We start from the raw sequence: 20242 nt of genomic DNA, 5'->3' as shown, positions 1-20242 counted from the left end.
ATACACTTTGGTATTTTGAGCGGGAAAATTCAATGGGGAGGTGCTTAGAGAATGCCACGTGGCAAAAATCTACTTATTTATTATATTAGGGGATTACTATAATGGTTTATTTATTTTTTTAATATTTTTATTAGAACTTAAATTAAATGTAACATATTATCTATGATTCATGATTTTCTCTTTTTAGTTTACTATAATGATTTAATTTCTTTTTTTTAATAGTTTATTAGAATTTAAATTAAGTATAACATATTATTTATAAAAATTTCAGTGATACTATTTTTAGGTCAATAATTATAAAAAACATGTCATAAAAGTATTTAATGTCATTAAAAGTAGGTTATTAGTGTCATAAGTTAAAAAGTGTCATTGTATGTTAAAACTTATTGTGACACAAAACAAAAGTCCCACTAAAAGTAGGCTAGAGTGGCACAAAGGCAAACTGCCACTAAAACTTTTGTGCAACTAAATGTAATTTTATTTGTAGTGGTACAACCTCCAACGCGGAGCGTATAGTTGATCAAACGTTCGGCGGGGTTCAGCCAGGCTACGCTACGCGTAGCCAGGAATACGTATGGCGTACTCATTCTGTTTCCCAATTTCCTTTCTAAATGTCTTAATCCGTTAAGACACTCATCATAACCTCATGTCTGACTAAAATAAGGTCCCTAAAGTCATAAAGTCGATAACTTTGAGCATTTGCATGGCTAAGGAGGACTAGAACTTCATTTCACCTCTTTCCAACTTGATTACTCATGCGTGGGACATAAATGATGATAAAGCAACCATTTTTATTCATCTATACACTCTAAAATGCAAGAAAGCACAACCCAAAATCTCTGGAAGGCCATAAACTCGAAAAAGTCCAAACTTGGGGACTAAAACTCATGAATCTTGCACCAAAAGAGATCTAAGAGAGTAACAACCAAGGTGAAAACTTTATACCTGGAAATGAAGCATAAAAGTGAATGTTTTGTAATCTTAAAGTTGCATAACACCTTCTTCTTCTTCCTCTAGCTTCCTTCTTCTACTACAAGGCCAAAGAACCACTCAAACTAGCAAAAACACACTGACAGGCACACACTTCGGGGTTTAGGGTTTTGGAGGGATTGAAGGTTCCTAAAGGTGGTCAGAAAGGAGGCCATCATATTCTTTATATAGGGACACAAGAGGTTTAGGGTTTTGCAATATGTGACTAGTACGCCCAACATACTAGAAGGATCCCGCGTTTTGCATGGCGCATGAGTATGCTGCGCGTACTCATGTGTACGCCCTACGTATCGACTGTCATCCTTCTCTTTTAAGGGACTAAAAGTGACAATGGTAGAAAAGATAGGAAAGGAATATTCATACCTCCATTAGGATGTTACAGATATAAAGACCGCAATAGAGGTTAGTTAACAAATAGAGAACAAGGATAAGTAATCAATAAACGAAGAAGAAGGTTGACTAGTAGCAGTCGGCTGGCAACAATATATTTTATAGTGAGAAATCTAGCAGAGGTAAGCAATCTGGTATATGAGATATTTTCGGTGAGCAAATCTTTTTTTTTGGGTTGTTACGATGCTCCTTTTATTTAGGATTCTATAGTTTCTCATTGTACCTTAGAATAATTTCAACTTTTTTTTATAGCTTTTCTTTTCCTAATAAGTTTGTATCCTTGATTTACTATGACTCATTTTGATTTTTTCGATAATTTTCTTGATTATATTTTTAGTTGGTTTACTAATTTAGTAGTTATAGAATGAAATAATTAAATTCAAATAAGTTTTTGAGGCTTTTTTAAGTTAATTATCTAAATATGTTTTCAAGACTTCCCATAATAAATATCAAAGATGACCGGCCAAAAAGGTAGTGAAAAAAAATCAGATATATATATATATACCATACATGTAACAAGTAAAAAATATCAGAAAGGTCATGATCCCCTAGTCCTATATATGTTCCGTTCCGCCTTCTTGTAATGAGAGTCGAACCTTAGACTACCCCCGTTAGGGTAATTTGAGCAGTTCATCAATTTTTAATTAAAAATAAATGAGTTTTGGTGATCTAAGCCGAAGGAACGATCCATGCTCATAAAGGCTTGGCACTTTTTAAAATCAAATACACCCACGTGTCCATCATTCACTAGTGAGGTTAAATAATTTTTTCTAATTAAGAGGGTGTTTGGATAAATGCATTTTTAGCTTAATTAGCTTATTGCTTATTGCTTATTGTGGTGGGAATAAGCATTTTTTTAAAATGTGTTTGGATTAGTTTATTGCGGTGGGAATAAACAATAAGCAATAAGCATTTGAAGTGTTTGGCAAACAAGACAGCTTATATGAGTAAAATGACTAATAAGCAATAAGCAATAAGCAATAAGCATTACCCCCCTTGCTTATTAAAATCAGTTTATTTAGCTTATTCCCACCGCAATAAGCTAATTTTTTAAGCATCCTATCCAAACACTTAAATTAGCTTATTGTGGTGAAAATAAGCAATAAGCAATAAGCTGTCATTTTTTTCCCTATCCAAACACCCTCTAAATCTAGCTTTATTAATAACTATATTTTATTTTAAGTATAAAATTAAATAAACTATATCAAAATAGGTGACTTTACAAAATGATACCAACATTGATATTGTGTTGGATTGTTAATGGAAATAAAGATTGAGTTTTAATTGAGTTAAGGATACCAAAGAGGAAGAAATTAGTTTTATGATAAATAATTGAGTTGGATTGGATTGAATTGTGAATGAAAATACTCTTATATATTCCACTCAACCTCAGAAGCAAGCACATCACACTATTGCCGATGATAACGTATGTTACTAACTTATTTGTGGAATATAATTAACCTTTTTCTTAAACCATAATTTTGGAAAAGTTTAAAAAGTTTTGCAATCTTTTTTGCAGAATAAAAAAATTTTCTTAAGCTAAAGTGTTTAGCGAAGTCCATTTTACAAAATATATAAAAACAGTCTTTTCACAAGACCTAGTTTTAAAAGATCTTACTTGAGATGCATATCATCACTTATTCACTTGTCACTTGTCCTGTTAATATGTATATATTAGACGTAAATATTACAATAATCAATGGTATGATTGTTTACATAATAATTTTTTGAATTTAATTTATTTTTTCGAAGGGTTTCAATTTTGGCCCAAAACATATATAAAATAAATGGCGAGAGATAAACGATAATGGGCAGAGAAGTGTAAAGATATTTTACAATTTACACAACAAAATCAGCAGTTGTTGAGATATGATCGACCGAGTAAAACCAGTTGTACCCGCTAACATATTCGACTTGTACCCTTTGATAAATTAGTATTATTATTTTGTTACACCCCACCTTAAATTTATCAAATCGAGAAAATTCTTGTTTTTGTTGTAAAATAAGGGTGTTGACAGCAAATAATAAAAGAAAATCTTGTAAGATACGTAACCTGGAACCAAACTGACACCCACACATGAGACCACCCCCCATCTCTCTCTATCATCTCTTCCTTTTGTACCACATCCTACCCCACCTACTTGTACCTTCCGCTTTCTTCCTTGTACCACATACCATTTACTCAAGAATTTTCAACCGTCTGTCAATTTTTATGATTTTTTTTCTTTTTACCGATTTTTTTTTTTAAACCAAATGGTTTTTGGATACTAACACTCCTTACCTTTTCGGAAACCAAAAGTGTAACAACATAACTTTAAGTCGTGCTACAACAAAGTTTTTTAAGCCATGTAGGATTTTTGAAACCAAATGGTTAGATAAAAAGAATGATGGTATAAAGGTAAGGAGTGTTACTATCCAAAAAGAACAGTTATTTTTAATAGGGTTAAAAGAAAAATAGAACCACCCAATCACAAACGTTTATCATCTTTTCTCTTTCACTCTCCTCTCGCTGCACAGGTGTGACGAGGCTTTCTTGGCGATGCTTCTAGCGACTTTGATGGAAATGGTTTTGGCGAGGATAGCGAGATGGAGGCGAGTCTCTAGCCACTCCCTCAAGCCTAAATCTAAATCTGAATTTCATAAAACTGGTATCATCTATTCTTTTCTTCCATATTTTTAAGTATGTGGTTATTTTTTATATTTTATTTAAGAGAAATTAAATATACTTTTATTCAAGGTTCTAAATAACGTAAGGCGTGACTTGGCGGCAATGTCAAGCCTCAAGCTTTTCCGAGCCTTGGCGATACATGACGTTTGTAAGGCGTGACTTAAGGCAGCAATTTTTTATATAAATAATATTTTTATATGTATTTTCAGTTATTATTCATTTTTTATACACATATATGAGTTAAAGCAACGTTTTGGCAAAGCTTGGCGGCAGGTGAAAGTCTTGGAGTCGTGGCATGTCATGGCGGCGGAGCCATGACGAGCTTTTTACAACCTTGCTTTTATTTATTCTTCTTACTCATATTTCTATTATTTTTAGATAGTTTATGACAAGTGCAATAAAATTTTATTAAATTTATTAAATATGTCAAATATCATAATCTTAAATGTGTAGTAAAACAGCTAGAAAAAATAAGTAGGAAGATATTTTATAATAATTGGTGGGACATCGGCAATGATAAATAGAAAAAAAAACATTGATTATGAACATTTTAAAAGAAAATATGATGTTTATGTATACATTAGGATCAAGGATTGAACATGAAATCACCACATTTGCATTTCCAACACATGGGTTTGTAGTTGGAGATATCGTCACCTCTTGAATTAACTATGCTTTTAGGGGTTGTACCCAAAGCTTCTTGAGTTGTTCTAATGAATCTAGGTACAATTGGGACTTGAACTGCCACACAATGACCACAATCACTACAATAACTCTTCTCACATCTTGGTGGTCTTGATCCAATCAAAAGGCTACTTCTTTCCATCTGCATCAAATGCAATCATACAAATTAGGCTGTTCTTTGACTTTTTCACGTCAAACCTTAGAAAGTAAGAATAAAAAGATGTTTTTTTTTTTATTATTATTGTTATTTTGGAGGTCAAATAGCATAATTTTCAACTTCAATATTGACAGAGAAACTTGTGAACGGACTATAGTGTAGTGGATATCAATTATTATTAAGGGAAAGCTTAAAGTGTAATTAACAGTATGCATCCTAAATTAAGAATAAAAATGGTTCTTTTGACTTTTGAGGACAGATGGCATAATTTGCAAGTTATACCAAGTGTTTAATGCTAAAACATACATGGGTAACAATATACATCTCAAAAGTAATCCATTCAACAAGGAGGATGGAATTATAAAATTCCTTTCACTTTTGTGGTCCAATTTGCTAACTTTCTACTTCAAATTTCATATTAAAACAGGGTACAATCATCTGACTAAAACTTAAGGAGTGTACAAATTGTTGAAGTCCTAAACAAAACACTTATATAGTTTTCATATCTGTTTTAGTTATTAATCCAAAATCAAGAGTTACAAGTATAGGGCTTTGACTTTTGACAAAAAATATATTAACTTTCAACCTTTAAAATTTTGATGCTAGATGTAATCTTTTACAAAATTTCCCTTAACTAAAATAAAATTTATACTAATTAATACATAGTGATGAACATCATGTTTAGATTTTACATCAATTTCAAACCAAATTTTGCATATTGAATAAAGAATTAATTTGCAAGACAGCAACCAGCAAAACAGATGTCAACCATGCTTTATTTGAAGTCTCACCTGGCCATCGTTGTTTATCAGCTTCGAATTCGATCTTCCTGCAATCACATTGTAAGAAAGAAAACCAAAAGTCAATTATATATATATATATATATATATATATATATATATATATATATAGAGAGAGAGAGAGAGAGAGAGAGAGAGAGAGAGAGAGAGAGAGAGTAGTAAGATGAGGAAGAAACCTTGAGGTAAAAATCGTGAGTGGGTGGAGGTTAAAATGAAGAGAAAGACGAAGAGAGCAGATGGAGTTTGAAAGAATCCCATTTTGAGGAATTGGGAATTTGGTAGAAAGAGGAAGAGGGATAATTATGAAAGAGGTAAAAAGAAGAAGAAGAGATCACGATCTTTTCTTGATTTCATTCTCAATCCTTTTGGTCACTCACACTCACTCTCACTCTGGTGATGCTGATGTAAGACAGACAGAAAATAAAAGAAAGCAACTAAACTCCTGGAGAGAGAGAGAGAGAGAGAGAGAGAGAGAGAGAGAGAGAGAGAGAGAGAGAGAGAGAGAGAGAGAGAGAGAGAGAGAGAGAGAGAGAGAGAGAGAGACGCCTAGTCAGTCTTGTTTTATAGACCAAACTCTATCGAACAATTTAATTTCTTTTTATAGAGTTAGATGCGGTTACTTTTTTTTTTTTTTTTTTTTTTTTTTTTTTTTTTTTTTTTTTTTTTTAATTTATTAAAGAAAATGTATTAATATCGAATAGTTTAATTTCTTTTTTGTAGACTTAGACCTTAGTTTTTTTTATATATAATCTTTTAATCTAACACATAATTCTATCAATGTTCACAATCAGATTTAATCATTTAAACCTTTTAATTCAAAGAAGAAAGGTAACATCGGATATCACTCGTTTAGAAACCATTGTCAAATTAAACTGTCAACAACACTCATAGAGAATGAAACATGGCTCTTTTTTTTTTTTTTTTTTTTTTTTTTTTTTTTTTTAATTTATGGTTTTGATCTAAAAATACATGTTAATACATAAATTTTATTTTGTGGTTTTGATCTAAAAATATATGTTAAAACATGAATGATTTAATTTTAGATATGTTGTGTTGTTTTGAATTTTATAATTGTCATTTTTTGTTTTAGTTTATATCTACTTTGAAATTTCAAATGTCTTTAAAGTATTTATTTTTAAATTTTTTTGAAAAGTTTTTAATTATTTTAATTAAAAACCAAAATCTATCTCTGTTTGTGTGTGTGCACGCGTGCGCATCGCCAAAAAAAACCTTCACATGGTGGAAATATTGGCTTTTGATTTCTTTTCGTCTGATGAAAATAAAAAATATCCAAGGTAAGGCTTTTAGATGGTATCAAAGCTCAAGGAGGAAAGCTCTCCAGATTGTGAATCGAGTTTTGGGTTTGCGATCGTGGTAGACTTTAAATGATTGTTAAAGTTCATGTCATAAATCCTACTAACTCCGTCCAACAAATGGTGGCCAAAATTAGGCTCGTTAAATTGGTTATCAACTCTAACATCCCAAATTTCAAACTAAAATTTTCATTTAAAAACCAAATTAAACATTCAAGCATGTTCCTAAAAACAAATTATACCCCTTTTGTTACAATAACATAAGTTTGAAAAAAGTGACTATATAGAAACCAACAAAAGTCAATAGCAATAAATCTTCGATGTGAATGTACAGTAATGTCGCACCCTTCTCTCGAACAACCTGAAAATCATTTAACTTAACAATGTAAGCATAAAGCTTAGTGAGTTCCTGTCACACCCCGAAATCTAGGGCGTAAACGTTCCGGGGTGGAGGTGACTTCATGTTAAGTATCACAACCAATATACATAGTAAGCAAAGTAAAACAAACATTACATTACATATTAGAATTTACATTTGTTTTTAAGTAAAAAGTATTACAAGTGTGATACATATGTATATATATAGACAAAAGTAAGACGTGTCTTCTACGCTCTCCGTCTTCACCAAAAGGATCATCGAGTACTTGTCTAATGTGGACCTGAGAATACAAGCAGTTTGAAAATCAACAAAAAACTGGTGAGTTTATAAGCGGATTTGTTTTCTGAAAAATGTACAAGTTTCCTTTCGGTTTCTGAAAAAGTTATGTATCCAAGAAAATCCCATATTTTCTTATATGTAAAGTTTAGTTATCTGGTTTGTTACCCGATTCTGGTTATGTATAATTGTTATCCCAAGAAAGTCCCATATTTTCCTAAAAGTTGGTTACTGATCCGAAATGTAATGTAAAAGATGTATACTGAAAACCTGGTTATCCTTGTGAAGTGTATTAGTTTTAACATGCACATAAAACTAATAAGTGTAAATCAAACTGGTTACAATCCCATTAATACTAACAAGTAAATCTCTGTTATCCAAATTGCGAGTTCCATAAACATACAATAGACTAGATATGGCAATAAGTAGTCCACATCACCTTATGACTTTCATCACCCTTGAACCTTTTGGTTCGGCTGTAGCTAGTAGCCAGGTGTGGGGTAGTCAGCCCCGTATAGATCTATACACTCAAGTCACACTCCCTATCTAAGATATTCTAGTTACGGGTGCGGTCCTCCACTCGCGTATCTCTGTGGAGTGTTCTCCGAGGACGTGTCTCCAATTTATAGGAATAACAAATTTACTAGTAATAATACAGAAAGATACTGTTACAAACAATGATCCTCCACTCGCGTATCTTTGTGGAGTGTTACCGAGGACAACATAGTGTACTAAGTTTTATGTTCAAAGTTCAAATGTTATGCTTTTAACTGATATAATGTGGAAAACCATTTGTGAAAATATAAAATACAACATTTTATAACGTTTTTCACAAATAATACGATAATGTGTTCTCCAAGTTCAAACGGTTATCTGTTATGATTGTCAATGTTAAAAGCATATGAAATATGAAACACAACACATGTAAAACAAGTTTTTGAGTACAATTATTCCTTGTACTTTGCTTGTATTCCCCCTGAAAACAGTGAAAAACATTGAAAAATGGTAGGGGTATGAACTCACCAGGCGAGAAAACGTGACGGTTTGAATGCTAAGTGTCGGTTTGGGGCTTGATAACGCGTGAGGTTCCTATGTAATATGAAATGGTATACAAATGTATCTAATTATACTTTAAATTACTAATTAGATATGATTATACACTCCAATACAAGAAAACACTTCAAATCAAGTGTTTGGAGTGACCCGGGTGACATCTACGGACGTATAGGGCTCGGATAATGTGTTTGCTCTTCAAGAGTAAACTCCTTAGGGAGTTTACGGCCCTAAGACCATGACCACATGAGTTCACGGCCGTGAACTCATGGTTGATGGGTTTTAAGGTGCTAAATGGTCAAATATCACTTGGGGAATGTTGGTATGATTTAATCTAAGGCATATGAATGAATTAAACCACCAAAGGTATTACCAAATGGAGTTTACGGTTGTAAACTAGGAGTTTACGGCCGTAAGCTCCTATATATCCATTCCTTTCATGATTTGGTGGCCCCAGATCAATCACATGTGATTCAAACTAATTTTACAAGCCTTAGAATGCATTTAGGGCATCATTTGACTAGTGTATATGAGTTTACGGCCCAAGAACCCATTCTTGGGGGGTTTACGGCCGTAAGATCCTAAAGGGAGGTTTTTTTTTCATGTTTAAGGACCTTAAATCGATTGTGGTTGGTTCTAGAATTTAATCCATGGCTATTGGTGTGTTTAAGTGGCATTTAAACACTTGAATTTGAGTTTACTCCCCATGAATATGAGTTTACGGCCCAAGCATGTTCTTAGGCAGTAAACTCATGTTTACTCCTCAAACGTTGGATTCAAGGTGTTCTAAGTTCGTTCCATTAAGACATTAAGCCGTTTCTAAGCCCCAAAGGTGATATGGAAGGGTTTTAAGGCTCAAAAACCCCTTTTATGTGTGTTTACGGCCCAAGCATGTTCTAGGGTCGTAAGCACATGAAAATGGTCCTTTTTCAAAGATTAAGCACGAATTTGAAGGCTAAGGATGCTAATCTATGAGTTAGGGGAGTTAGCTTGATGAATTAGAGCCTTAATTTGATGATTTTGGACCTTAAGTTTGGATTGAGGAGAGAGGTTAGAGAGAGAGTAGTGAGAGAGAGAGAAAAAGCTTCAAATTGAATTCTTTTGGGCTTTAAATAGGATTCAAGTTTGGGAAACAGGTGGAATTCTGCCCGATACCGACGTTAGACGTGGCTTTTGGTCGTACCCGATCAAGTTGCCGTAACCCGATATGGTCGATTCTAAAAATTTTCCGATTACTAGTATGGGTTGTTAATATGAGTTCTAAACGCGTTAGGACACCCATTAAGTCATAATAGAAGTCCCACATTTATGACTTAATTTAATGACGTAAACAGAAACGAAATTGAAAACGACGAATGTATTAACGGAAAGGGTTACAAATAATGGAACGAACTTCGGGTTGTCACATTATCCCCCCGTTTGTCACACCCCAAAACCGGAACGGCGGAAACGTTCTGGGGTGGATGACGTCATGTCAAGTATCACAACATATGCAGTATAGTAATCGAAGTACAACAACCATTGCATTAATAGTAATAGTTTTAAATGGTTTACATTACATTACATCATCAAAGTAATACAAGTAATAATATAGGTGCAGCTTGGTACTAAACAATCTTCATCAAAAGCTCCGGGGATGTACCTGTCTATTGCTGACCTGAGAATACAAGTTATTTGAAAGCAAGTATCAGCATTTTTACAAATGCTGGTGAGTTCATAAGTATTTAGTGTCATTTTATCCAAATAACTTTATAAAAGTAGTAGTTTTAGAGTCTACAGTGTATTAGAGTCCTTTCCAGAAAATCCTATCTTTTCTAATTAAAAGCAGTCTTCTACCAAGACTGGACAGATTTATGATGAAAAAAGTTAGTTTTCCCTTAAACACTATCATTATTGTGACATCCCCAAAATCTCGGCCAGAAAAGACCGATTTTCATTTATGCTTTTAAATATTTTCAGAGTAAATCCTTTTGATTTGAAAGAGTTGCGGAATTTGTTCCCAAAAACAAAACATGATAAAACATTGTTTACCGAAGCATTTCATAAAAGAAATGTATTTTCATTATAATCAAAACTCGGGGTGTCATGTTCCGATACAGACCAATAAGCATAAACGAATACATTACAAGTCATATAACAAATATAAACATATGCAGACTTGTAAACAAAACAACTTGATGGTTCATCCATCTCATGCCCTTCCGCCACTACCTGTAATACAATTTAAAACTGAGTGGGTCAGGCTTGGGAGCCTGGTGAGCATATAGGGTTTTCAACCCACAATAAATATCATATTTAATTTTCACCAACCAACAATAACCCAATTACCCATTCCCGTTATTCTCACTTTAATGTCCCTAAAACAACTAACATAAGGGACCTAGTCTAAGAATATTTCATCGGGGCGACAACACATGCTTCGGGGGTACCTCAGCAATATAAGTCAAATAAGGCAACCATGAGGGGGATGGAGTACAGCGAATGAACACCCAAGTTCATTAACACCTACAGGTGGCGAACCTGCTAATGTTTCCACAAGACTGTCTAGAATAGCCAGTGGTCGTCATCTAAACTCCGCTAGATGACTCAATCAAACACCAACGAGGCCTCTCATCTGTTTATTACACACCAACTGTCTACCCATGTTCTACCCAACATATTAGTAGATAAAAATATACATTTGTATACATAGTTTAAAGAAAACCTGTATAGCATGCTTTAATCAACACATATATCACATAACAGATGAGGCACACACACATAACACATATCTCATAAAGAAATAAGCAGATCTATAAGATAGAAGAGAGTGAATACTCATTCACACATAACACAACCAAATATATACACATAGCACGTATTTTATTATAAAATACTTCGTATTATTGTATTAGAAGAAATAACTACACACTCACACTTATAAACAACAATATAATTAATACACTCGAACCAAACTCGTATTATTATTGTGTTTAAGAAAGTTAGTATACACTCACTTGATCAGAAGATGATCGGACAGCACTACGACTTATAAAAGTAGTATTCCTCAGCAGATCTGGAAGATCTTCACAAAAATCGAACTTCTCGCGGGCAGAGCTTCGACTCGGGAACCGCACTTTTCGGGATCTTCGGGGTCTCGGGACTTGCCTCGGGGCTAGAGTATAATACCGGGGCTTCGGGATAGCTTCGGCACGAAAAACGATGCAAAAGACTAGAGAGAAGAGAAGAAAATGAACAACAAAGAAGGCTGTCTTCGGATCCTTTATATATAGGCTGGAGCCTCGGAGTACGCGGGGCGTACAGGCGTACGCAGCGCGTACGCGTCCGAAATCGTCATTGCATGCGTCATCCGAAGTGTCGACACTAAGCTGAGTACGCGGTAGCGTAACCTCGTACGCGGGGCGTACTCCGGATCACACCGGTGACTCGGCTTCGGATAATGCTTCCGATTTTGAATTAAAAATAAATATAAAATGATTAATAAACTTCGGAAATTCATAACTTCTTCATACGAACTCCGTTTTCGACGTTCTTTATATCCACGGAAAGGTGAGACCATGCTCTACGACTTTCGTTTAGACTCCGTCGGCTAATTTTGACTTTATTTTTATTAATTATTTTTAATAGGCCGGGACAGAAACTTTCGTTATAAATTCATAACTTCTTCGTTTGACGTCCGTTCTCGCCTAACTTTTTATCGTTTCAATACCAACAATGAGATCTTCGATTCTCATTTAGATTGCTTCGGCTAACAACCGCTCGATCTCAAATCGAGTAAAACAGGTTGTATATCGCTAAGCCGGAACTTCGATAAATCATAACTTCCTCATACGAAGTCAGATTTGGGCGTTCTATATATATTCGGAAACCTCGTTTCAACTACTACGACATTAACCAAATATATTAAGTTTATTTTACACTTAAATTTTGACGCTTATTTTTATTCTTAATTAATCAAACCACATAATTAAGCAATTAAGCACAAAACACAAAATACTCAAATAATACAATCTTATTACTTCAAAACGGGTTACAAAGGTTAACCTAGACTATTACATTGCTAAAAGTGGCAAGCCCGGAAACACAGGCGTTACAATTCTCTCCACCTTAGAATGATTCCGTCCCCGGAATCACACATCAACAAACAAATGCGGATAGCGACTCAACATGTCACTCTCCGTCTCCCAGGTGAGATTCGGCCCATTCGTGTGTTTCCATCGGACAAGCACTAACCCAACCATTTTGCGTCGCAACTTCTTAGTCTTTCGGTCAACAATTGCCTCTGGTTCTTCAATCAACCTTTTGTTCTCATCAATTCTCAATTCCGAAATTGGAATTATATCGGGAACTTCTCCCGTGAACTTCCTCAAATAACACACATGAAAAGTGTTGTGAATTCCATTCAGCTCTTCGGGTAATTCGAGCTTGTAAGCTTGATTCCCAATCCTCTGAAGGACTTTAAAAGGTCCAATAAACCTTGGACTCAACTTTCCCCTTTTACCAAATCTTATAAGTCCCTTCCACGGCGAGACTTTAAGCAAAACCGAATCTCCAACCTCAAAAGTTATCGGTCTTCGCTTCTTGTCAGCATAGCTCTTTTGACGATCCTGAGCTGCTAACATTCTTTCCCTAATTATTTTTAACTTTTCAGCAGTTTGATGAACCATCTCCGGTCCCATAAACTGCTTTTCCCCAGCCTCAAGCCAACAAGACGGCGTACGACACTTCTGTCCATACAAAGCTTGATAAGGTGCCATCTTAATGCTCGAGTGAAAACTATTATTATAGGAAAATTCTACCAACGGTAAATGTTCATCCCAATTACCTAGGAATTCCAAGGTACATGCTCTCAGCATATCTTCAAGTGTTTGTATCGTTCTTTCACTCTGACCATCAGTCTGCGGATGGTAAGCTATGCTTAAACATAACTTGGTACCCATTTCCTCTTGTAGACATTTCCAAAACCTTGAGGTGAAACGGCTATCACGATCCGATACAATCGTTAACGGAACACCGTGAAGCCTCACAATTTCCCTTACGTAAGAATTCGCAAGCTTTTCCATAGACCATTTCTCCCTGGCCGCTATGAAATGCGCACTCTTAGTGAATCGATCAACGACCACCCAAATCATGTCGTGACCATTCTTTGTTCTGGGCAGTTTAGTGACAAAATCCATAGCAATGTCTTCCCACTTACCCATAGGCACAGGCAAAGGTTCTAAACTCCCGTAAGGTTTCTGATGTTGTGTCTTGACTCTCGCACAAGTCACACACTCAGCCACATACTTTGCAACATCAAGCTTCATCGTCGGCCACCAGTAGTAGGGTTTTAGGTCCCTATACATTTTAGTGCTACCCGGATGAATTGAGTACATGGTTTTGTGAGCTTCTTCCATCAAAAGATCCCTAATTCCTCCTGACTTAGGTACCCAAATACGATCTTGGAATACCTTCAGTCCATGACCGTTAGTACCAAACACCAACGTTTTACCCAAACGTTCCTCCTTTCGGTCATTTTTCTCAGAAGCTTCCTCTTGAGCTTTCTTTATACTTTCCAAAATAGTCGAGACAACGTCAATTCTCAACGCTCTTGGCCTTTTCCTTTCAAGATTGACTTTCCGACTGAGAGCATCAGCAACAACATTAGCTTTACCGGGGTGGTAAAGTATCTCGCAGTCGTAGTCTTTAAGTAATTCTAGCCAGCGTCGTTGCCTCATATTCAATTCTTTCTGATTAAAGAGGTATTGGAGACTCTTATGATCAGTGAAAAGTTTGCACTTCGTGCCATAGAGGTAATGCCTCCATATTTTCAGAGCGAAAACTACCGCTGCCAACTCCAAATCATGAGTCGGGTAATTCTTTTCATGCTCTTTCAACTGTCGAGATGCATATGCTATCACCTTTTCTCTTTGGGTCAAAACACAACCCAATCCAACACCAGACGCATCGCTATAAACAGCGAAGTCTTCAACTCCATCGGGTATAGAAAGTATCGGTGCCTCGCATAGCTTCTTCTTTAACTTCTCGAATGCTTCTTTATGCTTCTCACTCCAAGCATAAGTAGCTCCTTTGTGGGTCAAAGCTGTTAATGGAGTAGCAATCGAAGAAAAACCTTGGATAAACCTTCGGTAATATCCGGCTAATCCTAAAAAGCTTCGAATCTCCGTGGGACTTTTCGGTTGTTCCCACTTCGTCACAGCTTCGATCTTCGCTGGATCAACCATTATCCCTTCTTGGTTGACCACGTGACCCAAGAATTGGACCTCACGAATCCAAAAATCACATTTGGAGAACTTCGCATAAAGCTTCTCCTTCTTCAAAACTTCTAACACTTCTCGCAAGTGTCTGCCATGCTCCTCCTGGCTTTTCGAGTAGATCAGAATGTCGTCTATGAACACTATCACGGATTTATCAAGGAAAGGATTACAAACCCTATTCATCAAATCCATGAACGCTGCTGGAGCATTGGTTAGTCCAAACGACATAACCAAGAACTCGTAGTGTCCATATCTAGTTCTGAACGCAGTCTTCTCGATATCTTGCTCTCTTACTTTTAGCTGATGATATCCTGACCTAAGATCGATCTTCGAGAAATAGCTCGAACCTTGCAATTGATCAAACAGGTCATCAATCCTCGGCAACGGATATCTATTCTTTATTGTTGCCTTGTTCAGCTCTCTGTAATCGATGCACATTCTCATACTTCCATCTTTCTTCTTCACAAATAACACCGGAGCTCCCCAGGGCGATGAACTAGGTCTAATGAAACCTTTGTCCAACAACTCCTGAAGTTGCATCATTAGCTCCTTCATCTCCGTCGGTGCTAATCGATAAGGTGCTTTTGCTATTGGTGTGGTTCCTGGTAACAAGTCTATTCTGAACTCCACTTGTCTATCAGGTGGTAATCCAGGAAGATCCTCGGGAAATACTTCCGGAAAATCACACACCACTGGAATGCTCTGCATCACCTTCTTTTCTTTCTTAGAATCAATCACGAATGCTAAATATGATGTACATCCCTTGGTCAAACACTTTCTGGCTTTCATTAGAGAAATGATTCCAGAATTCACTCTGCGTTTGTCCCCATACACCATAAACGAATCTTTTCCAGGCGGGTTTACTTTAACTATCTTTTTCTTGCATAAAATTTCGGCATCATTGGCGCTAAGCCAATCCATTCCCAAGACGATGTCGAAACCATTAAGTTCGATAGGCAATAACGCCTCGTGAAACTTATTCCCATTCAGATCAATTAAGATGCTTTTCATACGATGGCTAACAGGTACAAACTTGCCACTAGCTACTTCGACTAATAAAGCATCATTTAGTCTATCAACAGGCAAAGCTAGCTTTCTACCAAACTCATGCGAAATAAAGGAGTAGTTGGCTCCAGAATCAAACAATATATGAGCAGGTAATTCGTTTACGAGAAAGGTACCTGAAGCGACATCAGCTTCATCTTTCGCAGCCTCAAGTGTCATCTGGAAGGCTCTTGCCTTCGGCTTTGGTGGAATGTTGGGCCTAGCTGCCTCCTTCTTCTTCGGACAGTCTTTCAAAATATGCCCCTCTTCATTACAACCAAAACACATCCTTTTGTTGTTCGGACATTCATTGGCAAAATGTCCCACCTTCCCACACTTGTAGCAGGTCACATCCTCGCTACATTTCCCAAAGTGCTTTTTCTTACACTTATCACACCACTTCGCTTCGCCTCCTTTTCCTCCAAACTTTTTCGAATCAGATTTCGAAAATTTGCTTCTTTTACCGGAACCAGATGTTCCCTCAAACTTTCTTTTCTCACCAACCTCAACCTTGTCGGTGGTTCTTCCCTTTATCATGTTCTCCACAGACTTGGCAGCCCAGATAGCTGCCTCTAGAGTAAGTGCCTGACGTACCGGCACCTCATACTCCCATGGAAGTCCCTTCGCATACCGATCCACCTTTGTCAGCTCGTCTGGAACGATACGCAAGGCAAACTCCATCTTATCGGTGAAGTTATTGGTGTACTCATCCACTGACATGCTACCCTTTGTCAATGTCAAAAACTTATTCTCCAAATCCAACAGATTTTGAGCCGAGCAGAACTTGCGCTTGAACTGCACCAAGAACTCTGCCCATGACAATTGCAGTGGCTCGTTAGGGCTTAAGGTCTTCCCTAGAGTGTTCCACCAACGAACAGCTCCACCTCGGAATTGACGCACGGCATAGATAGTTTGCAACTTACCTCTGCAGCCACACGTCATGAAGGCTAGCTCCATTTCGGAGATCCAATCCATAACCCCAATCGGATCCTCCTTTCCATTGAAGGTCGATGGTTTGCAAGTCAAAAAGTCCTTGTACTTGCATCCCATTCCATCATTCCTTCCTTCATGGTTATCTTGCCTAACTATCGGTGGGTTGGCTGGACCAACAGACCCACTGAAGTTTCCTCCTTCTGAGTGCCCTTCATTCAGTTCAGGCTCTTCCACACGAATCGACAGTTCTTCACGATTTTGTTGAAGCAACCGTCTAGTTTCATCCATCTGACGATCCAACATCGTCTGAATCATCAATTGCACACCAGCCATGGTTATTGGCTCTGGTGCTGCTGCTACGACAGGTATTGGCTCAATCACTGGTGGTTGATTCCTGTTTTTGTCAGCATTTCCAACTCCACTTCTTGTTCTCACCATTTTGATCTACACACCGAATAAGGTGAAATTAGATCCTCAATCATGATGGATATTCAAATCATCCTTATCACTCCGAAACGTTTACATGCTATTTCTAATATCGTAGACGTACGCTTAGAATCCTACACACATAAGGTTTCTAGATCCGGTCGGCAACAGACCATAGATCCGAACAAATAATATCATATATGGCAACATATAACATTTAGCACATAAAGCATTTTAGGCAACTTTCCTAAAATAAACTAGTGCTCGTGTCTAAAACATAACAGACACGCATCTCAAAACTTCACTTAGCATTCTAAGTTTAAGTCTAGAAATCCAACAAATTCCTAGTTCGCTTAAACTAATGCTCTGATACCAACTGTGACATCCCCAAAATCTCGGCCAGAAAAGACCGATTTTCATTTATGCTTTTAAATATTTTCAGAGTAAATCCTTTTGATTTGAAAGAGTTGCGGAATTTGTTCCCAAAAACAAAACATGATAAAACATTGTTTACCGAAGCATTTCATAAAAGAAATGTATTTTCATTATAATCAAAACTCGGGGTGTCATGTTCCGATACAGACCAATAAGCATAAACGAATACATTACAAGTCATATAACAAATATAAACATATGCAGACTTGTAAACAAAACAACTTGATGGTTCATCCATCTCATGCCCTTCCGCCACTACCTGTAATACAATTTAAAACTGAGTGGGTCAGGCTTGGGAGCCTGGTGAGCATATAGGGTTTTCAACCCACAATAAATATCATATTTAATTTTCACCAACCAACAATAACCCAATTACCCATTCCCGTTATTCTCACTTTAATGTCCCTAAAACAACTAACATAAGGGACCTAGTCTAAGAATATTTCATCGGGGCGACAACACATGCTTCGGGGGTACCTCAGCAATATAAGTCAAATAAGGCAACCATGAGGGGGATGGAGTACAGCGAATGAACACCCAAGTTCATTAACACCTACAGGTGGCGAACCTGCTAATGTTTCCACAAGACTGTCTAGAATAGCCAGTGGTCGTCATCTAAACTCCGCTAGATGACTCAATCAAACACCAACGAGGCCTCTCATCTGTTTATTACACACCAACTGTCTACCCATGTTCTACCCAACATATTAGTAGATAAAAATATACATTTGTATACATAGTTTAAAGAAAACCTGTATAGCATGCTTTAATCAACACATATATCACATAACAGATGAGGCACACACACATAACACATATCTCATAAAGAAATAAGCAGATCTATAAGATAGAAGAGAGTGAATACTCATTCACACATAACACAACCAAATATATACACATAGCACGTATTTTATTATAAAATACTTCGTATTATTGTATTAGAAGAAATAACTACACACTCACACTTATAAACAACAATATAATTAATACACTCGAACCAAACTCGTATTATTATTGTGTTTAAGAAAGTTAGTATACACTCACTTGATCAGAAGATGATCGGACAGCACTACGACTTATAAAAGTAGTATTCCTCAGCAGATCTGGAAGATCTTCACAAAAATCGAACTTCTCGCTGGCAGAGCTTCGACTCGGGAACTGCACTTTTCGGGATCTTCGGGGTCTCGGGACTTGCCTCGGGGCTAGAGTATAATACCGGGGCTTCGGGATAGCTTCGGCACGAAAAACGATGCAAAAGACTAGAGAGAAGAGAAGAAAATGAACAACAAAGAAGGCTGTCTTCGGATCCTTTATATAGAGGCTGGAGCCTCGGAGTACGCGGGGCGTACAGGCGTACGCAGCGCGTACGCGTCCGAAATCGTCATTGCATGCGTCATCCGAAGTGTCGACACTAAGCTGAGTACGCGGTAGCGTAACCTCGTACGCGGGGCGTACTCCGGATCACACCGGTGACTCGGCTTCGGATAATGCTTCCGATTTTGAATTAAAAATAAATATAAAATGATTAATAAACTTCGGAAATTCATAACTTCTTCATACGAACTCCGTTTTCGACGTTCTTTATATCCACGGAAAGGTGAGACCATGCTCTACGACTTTCGTTTAGACTCCGTCGGCTAATTTTGACTTTATTTTTATTAATTATTTTTAATAGGCCGGGACAGAAACTTTCGTTATAAATTCATAACTTCTTCGTTTGACGTCCGTTCTCGCCTAACTTTTTATCGTTTCAATACCAACAATGAGATCTTCGATTCTCATTTAGATTGCTTCGGCTAACAACCGCTCGATCTCAAATCGAGTAAAACAGGCTGTATATCGCTAAGCCGGAACTTCGATAAATCATAACTTCCTCATACGAAGTCAGATTTGGGCGTTCTATATATATTCGGAAACCTCGTTTCAACTACTACGACATTAACCAAATATATTAAGTTTATTTTACACTTAAATTTTGACGCTTATTTTTATTCTTAATTAATCAAACCACATAATTAAGCAATTAAGCACAAAACACAAAATACTCAAATAATACAATCTTATTACTTCAAAACGGGTTACAAAGGTTAACCTAGACTATTACATTGCTAAAAGTGGCAAGCCCGGAAACACAGGCGTTACAATTATCAAAATACGGGATTTGATTTTAAAGAAAGTAGGAGAATATCAGGGAAAATAACATATGCCTCAGCAGTGAGGACTGCTGACTAAGGCAAAAGGAATCATAGACTCCAGGAGAGTATCGACTGAACGACACGCCTGGCTCAGTCTAACAAAAGGAGACACAGACCCTAGATGGTATTAATTTATCAAATGAAAGATACATCTAGTAAGGTCCAAAAACAGTGAAATACAGACCCCAGACAATATCAAATGAATGATATGTCTAGCAAGGTCTAAAAACAGTGAACACAGA

At 36.6% G+C, this 20242-nt stretch overlaps 1 protein-coding gene and 1 long non-coding RNA gene across 3 annotated transcripts; one reads left to right on the top strand and one right to left on the bottom strand.

The window, feature by feature from the left end:
- Positions 1-3674: 3674 nt before the first annotated feature.
- On the top strand, positions 3675-4494 carry LOC122196170 (uncharacterized). Of its 2 annotated transcripts, XR_008226842.1 has the most exons (3): positions 3675-3778; positions 3898-4028; positions 4118-4494. It is a non-coding gene; the product is annotated as an uncharacterized LOC122196170 (long non-coding RNA). The 2 variants fall into 2 exon arrangements; XR_006187415.2 differs by lacking the exon at positions 3675-3778 and having other exon boundaries at positions 3785-4028.
- Positions 4495-4510: 16 nt separating this feature from the next.
- Positions 4511-6204, bottom strand: LOC111909553 (EPIDERMAL PATTERNING FACTOR-like protein 2). The gene is made up of 3 exons (XM_023905351.3): positions 5866-6204; positions 5681-5718; positions 4511-4874 (listed from the first exon to the last, which is right to left on the bottom strand). Exons 1-3 carry the CDS (start codon positions 5945-5947, stop codon positions 4635-4637), a joined length of 360 nt encoding a protein of 119 aa, XP_023761119.1. The 5' UTR covers positions 5948-6204; the 3' UTR covers positions 4511-4634.
- Positions 6205-20242: the final 14038 nt, after the last annotated feature.

The sequence above is a fragment of the Lactuca sativa genome, chromosome 9, assembly GCF_002870075.4.
Source record: "Lactuca sativa cultivar Salinas chromosome 9, Lsat_Salinas_v11, whole genome shotgun sequence".
Classification (NCBI taxonomy): domain Eukaryota; kingdom Viridiplantae; phylum Streptophyta; class Magnoliopsida; order Asterales; family Asteraceae; genus Lactuca; species Lactuca sativa.
The sequence above is the reverse complement of the archived record's forward strand: the minus strand, read 5'-3'. Positions and strand labels throughout refer to the sequence as shown.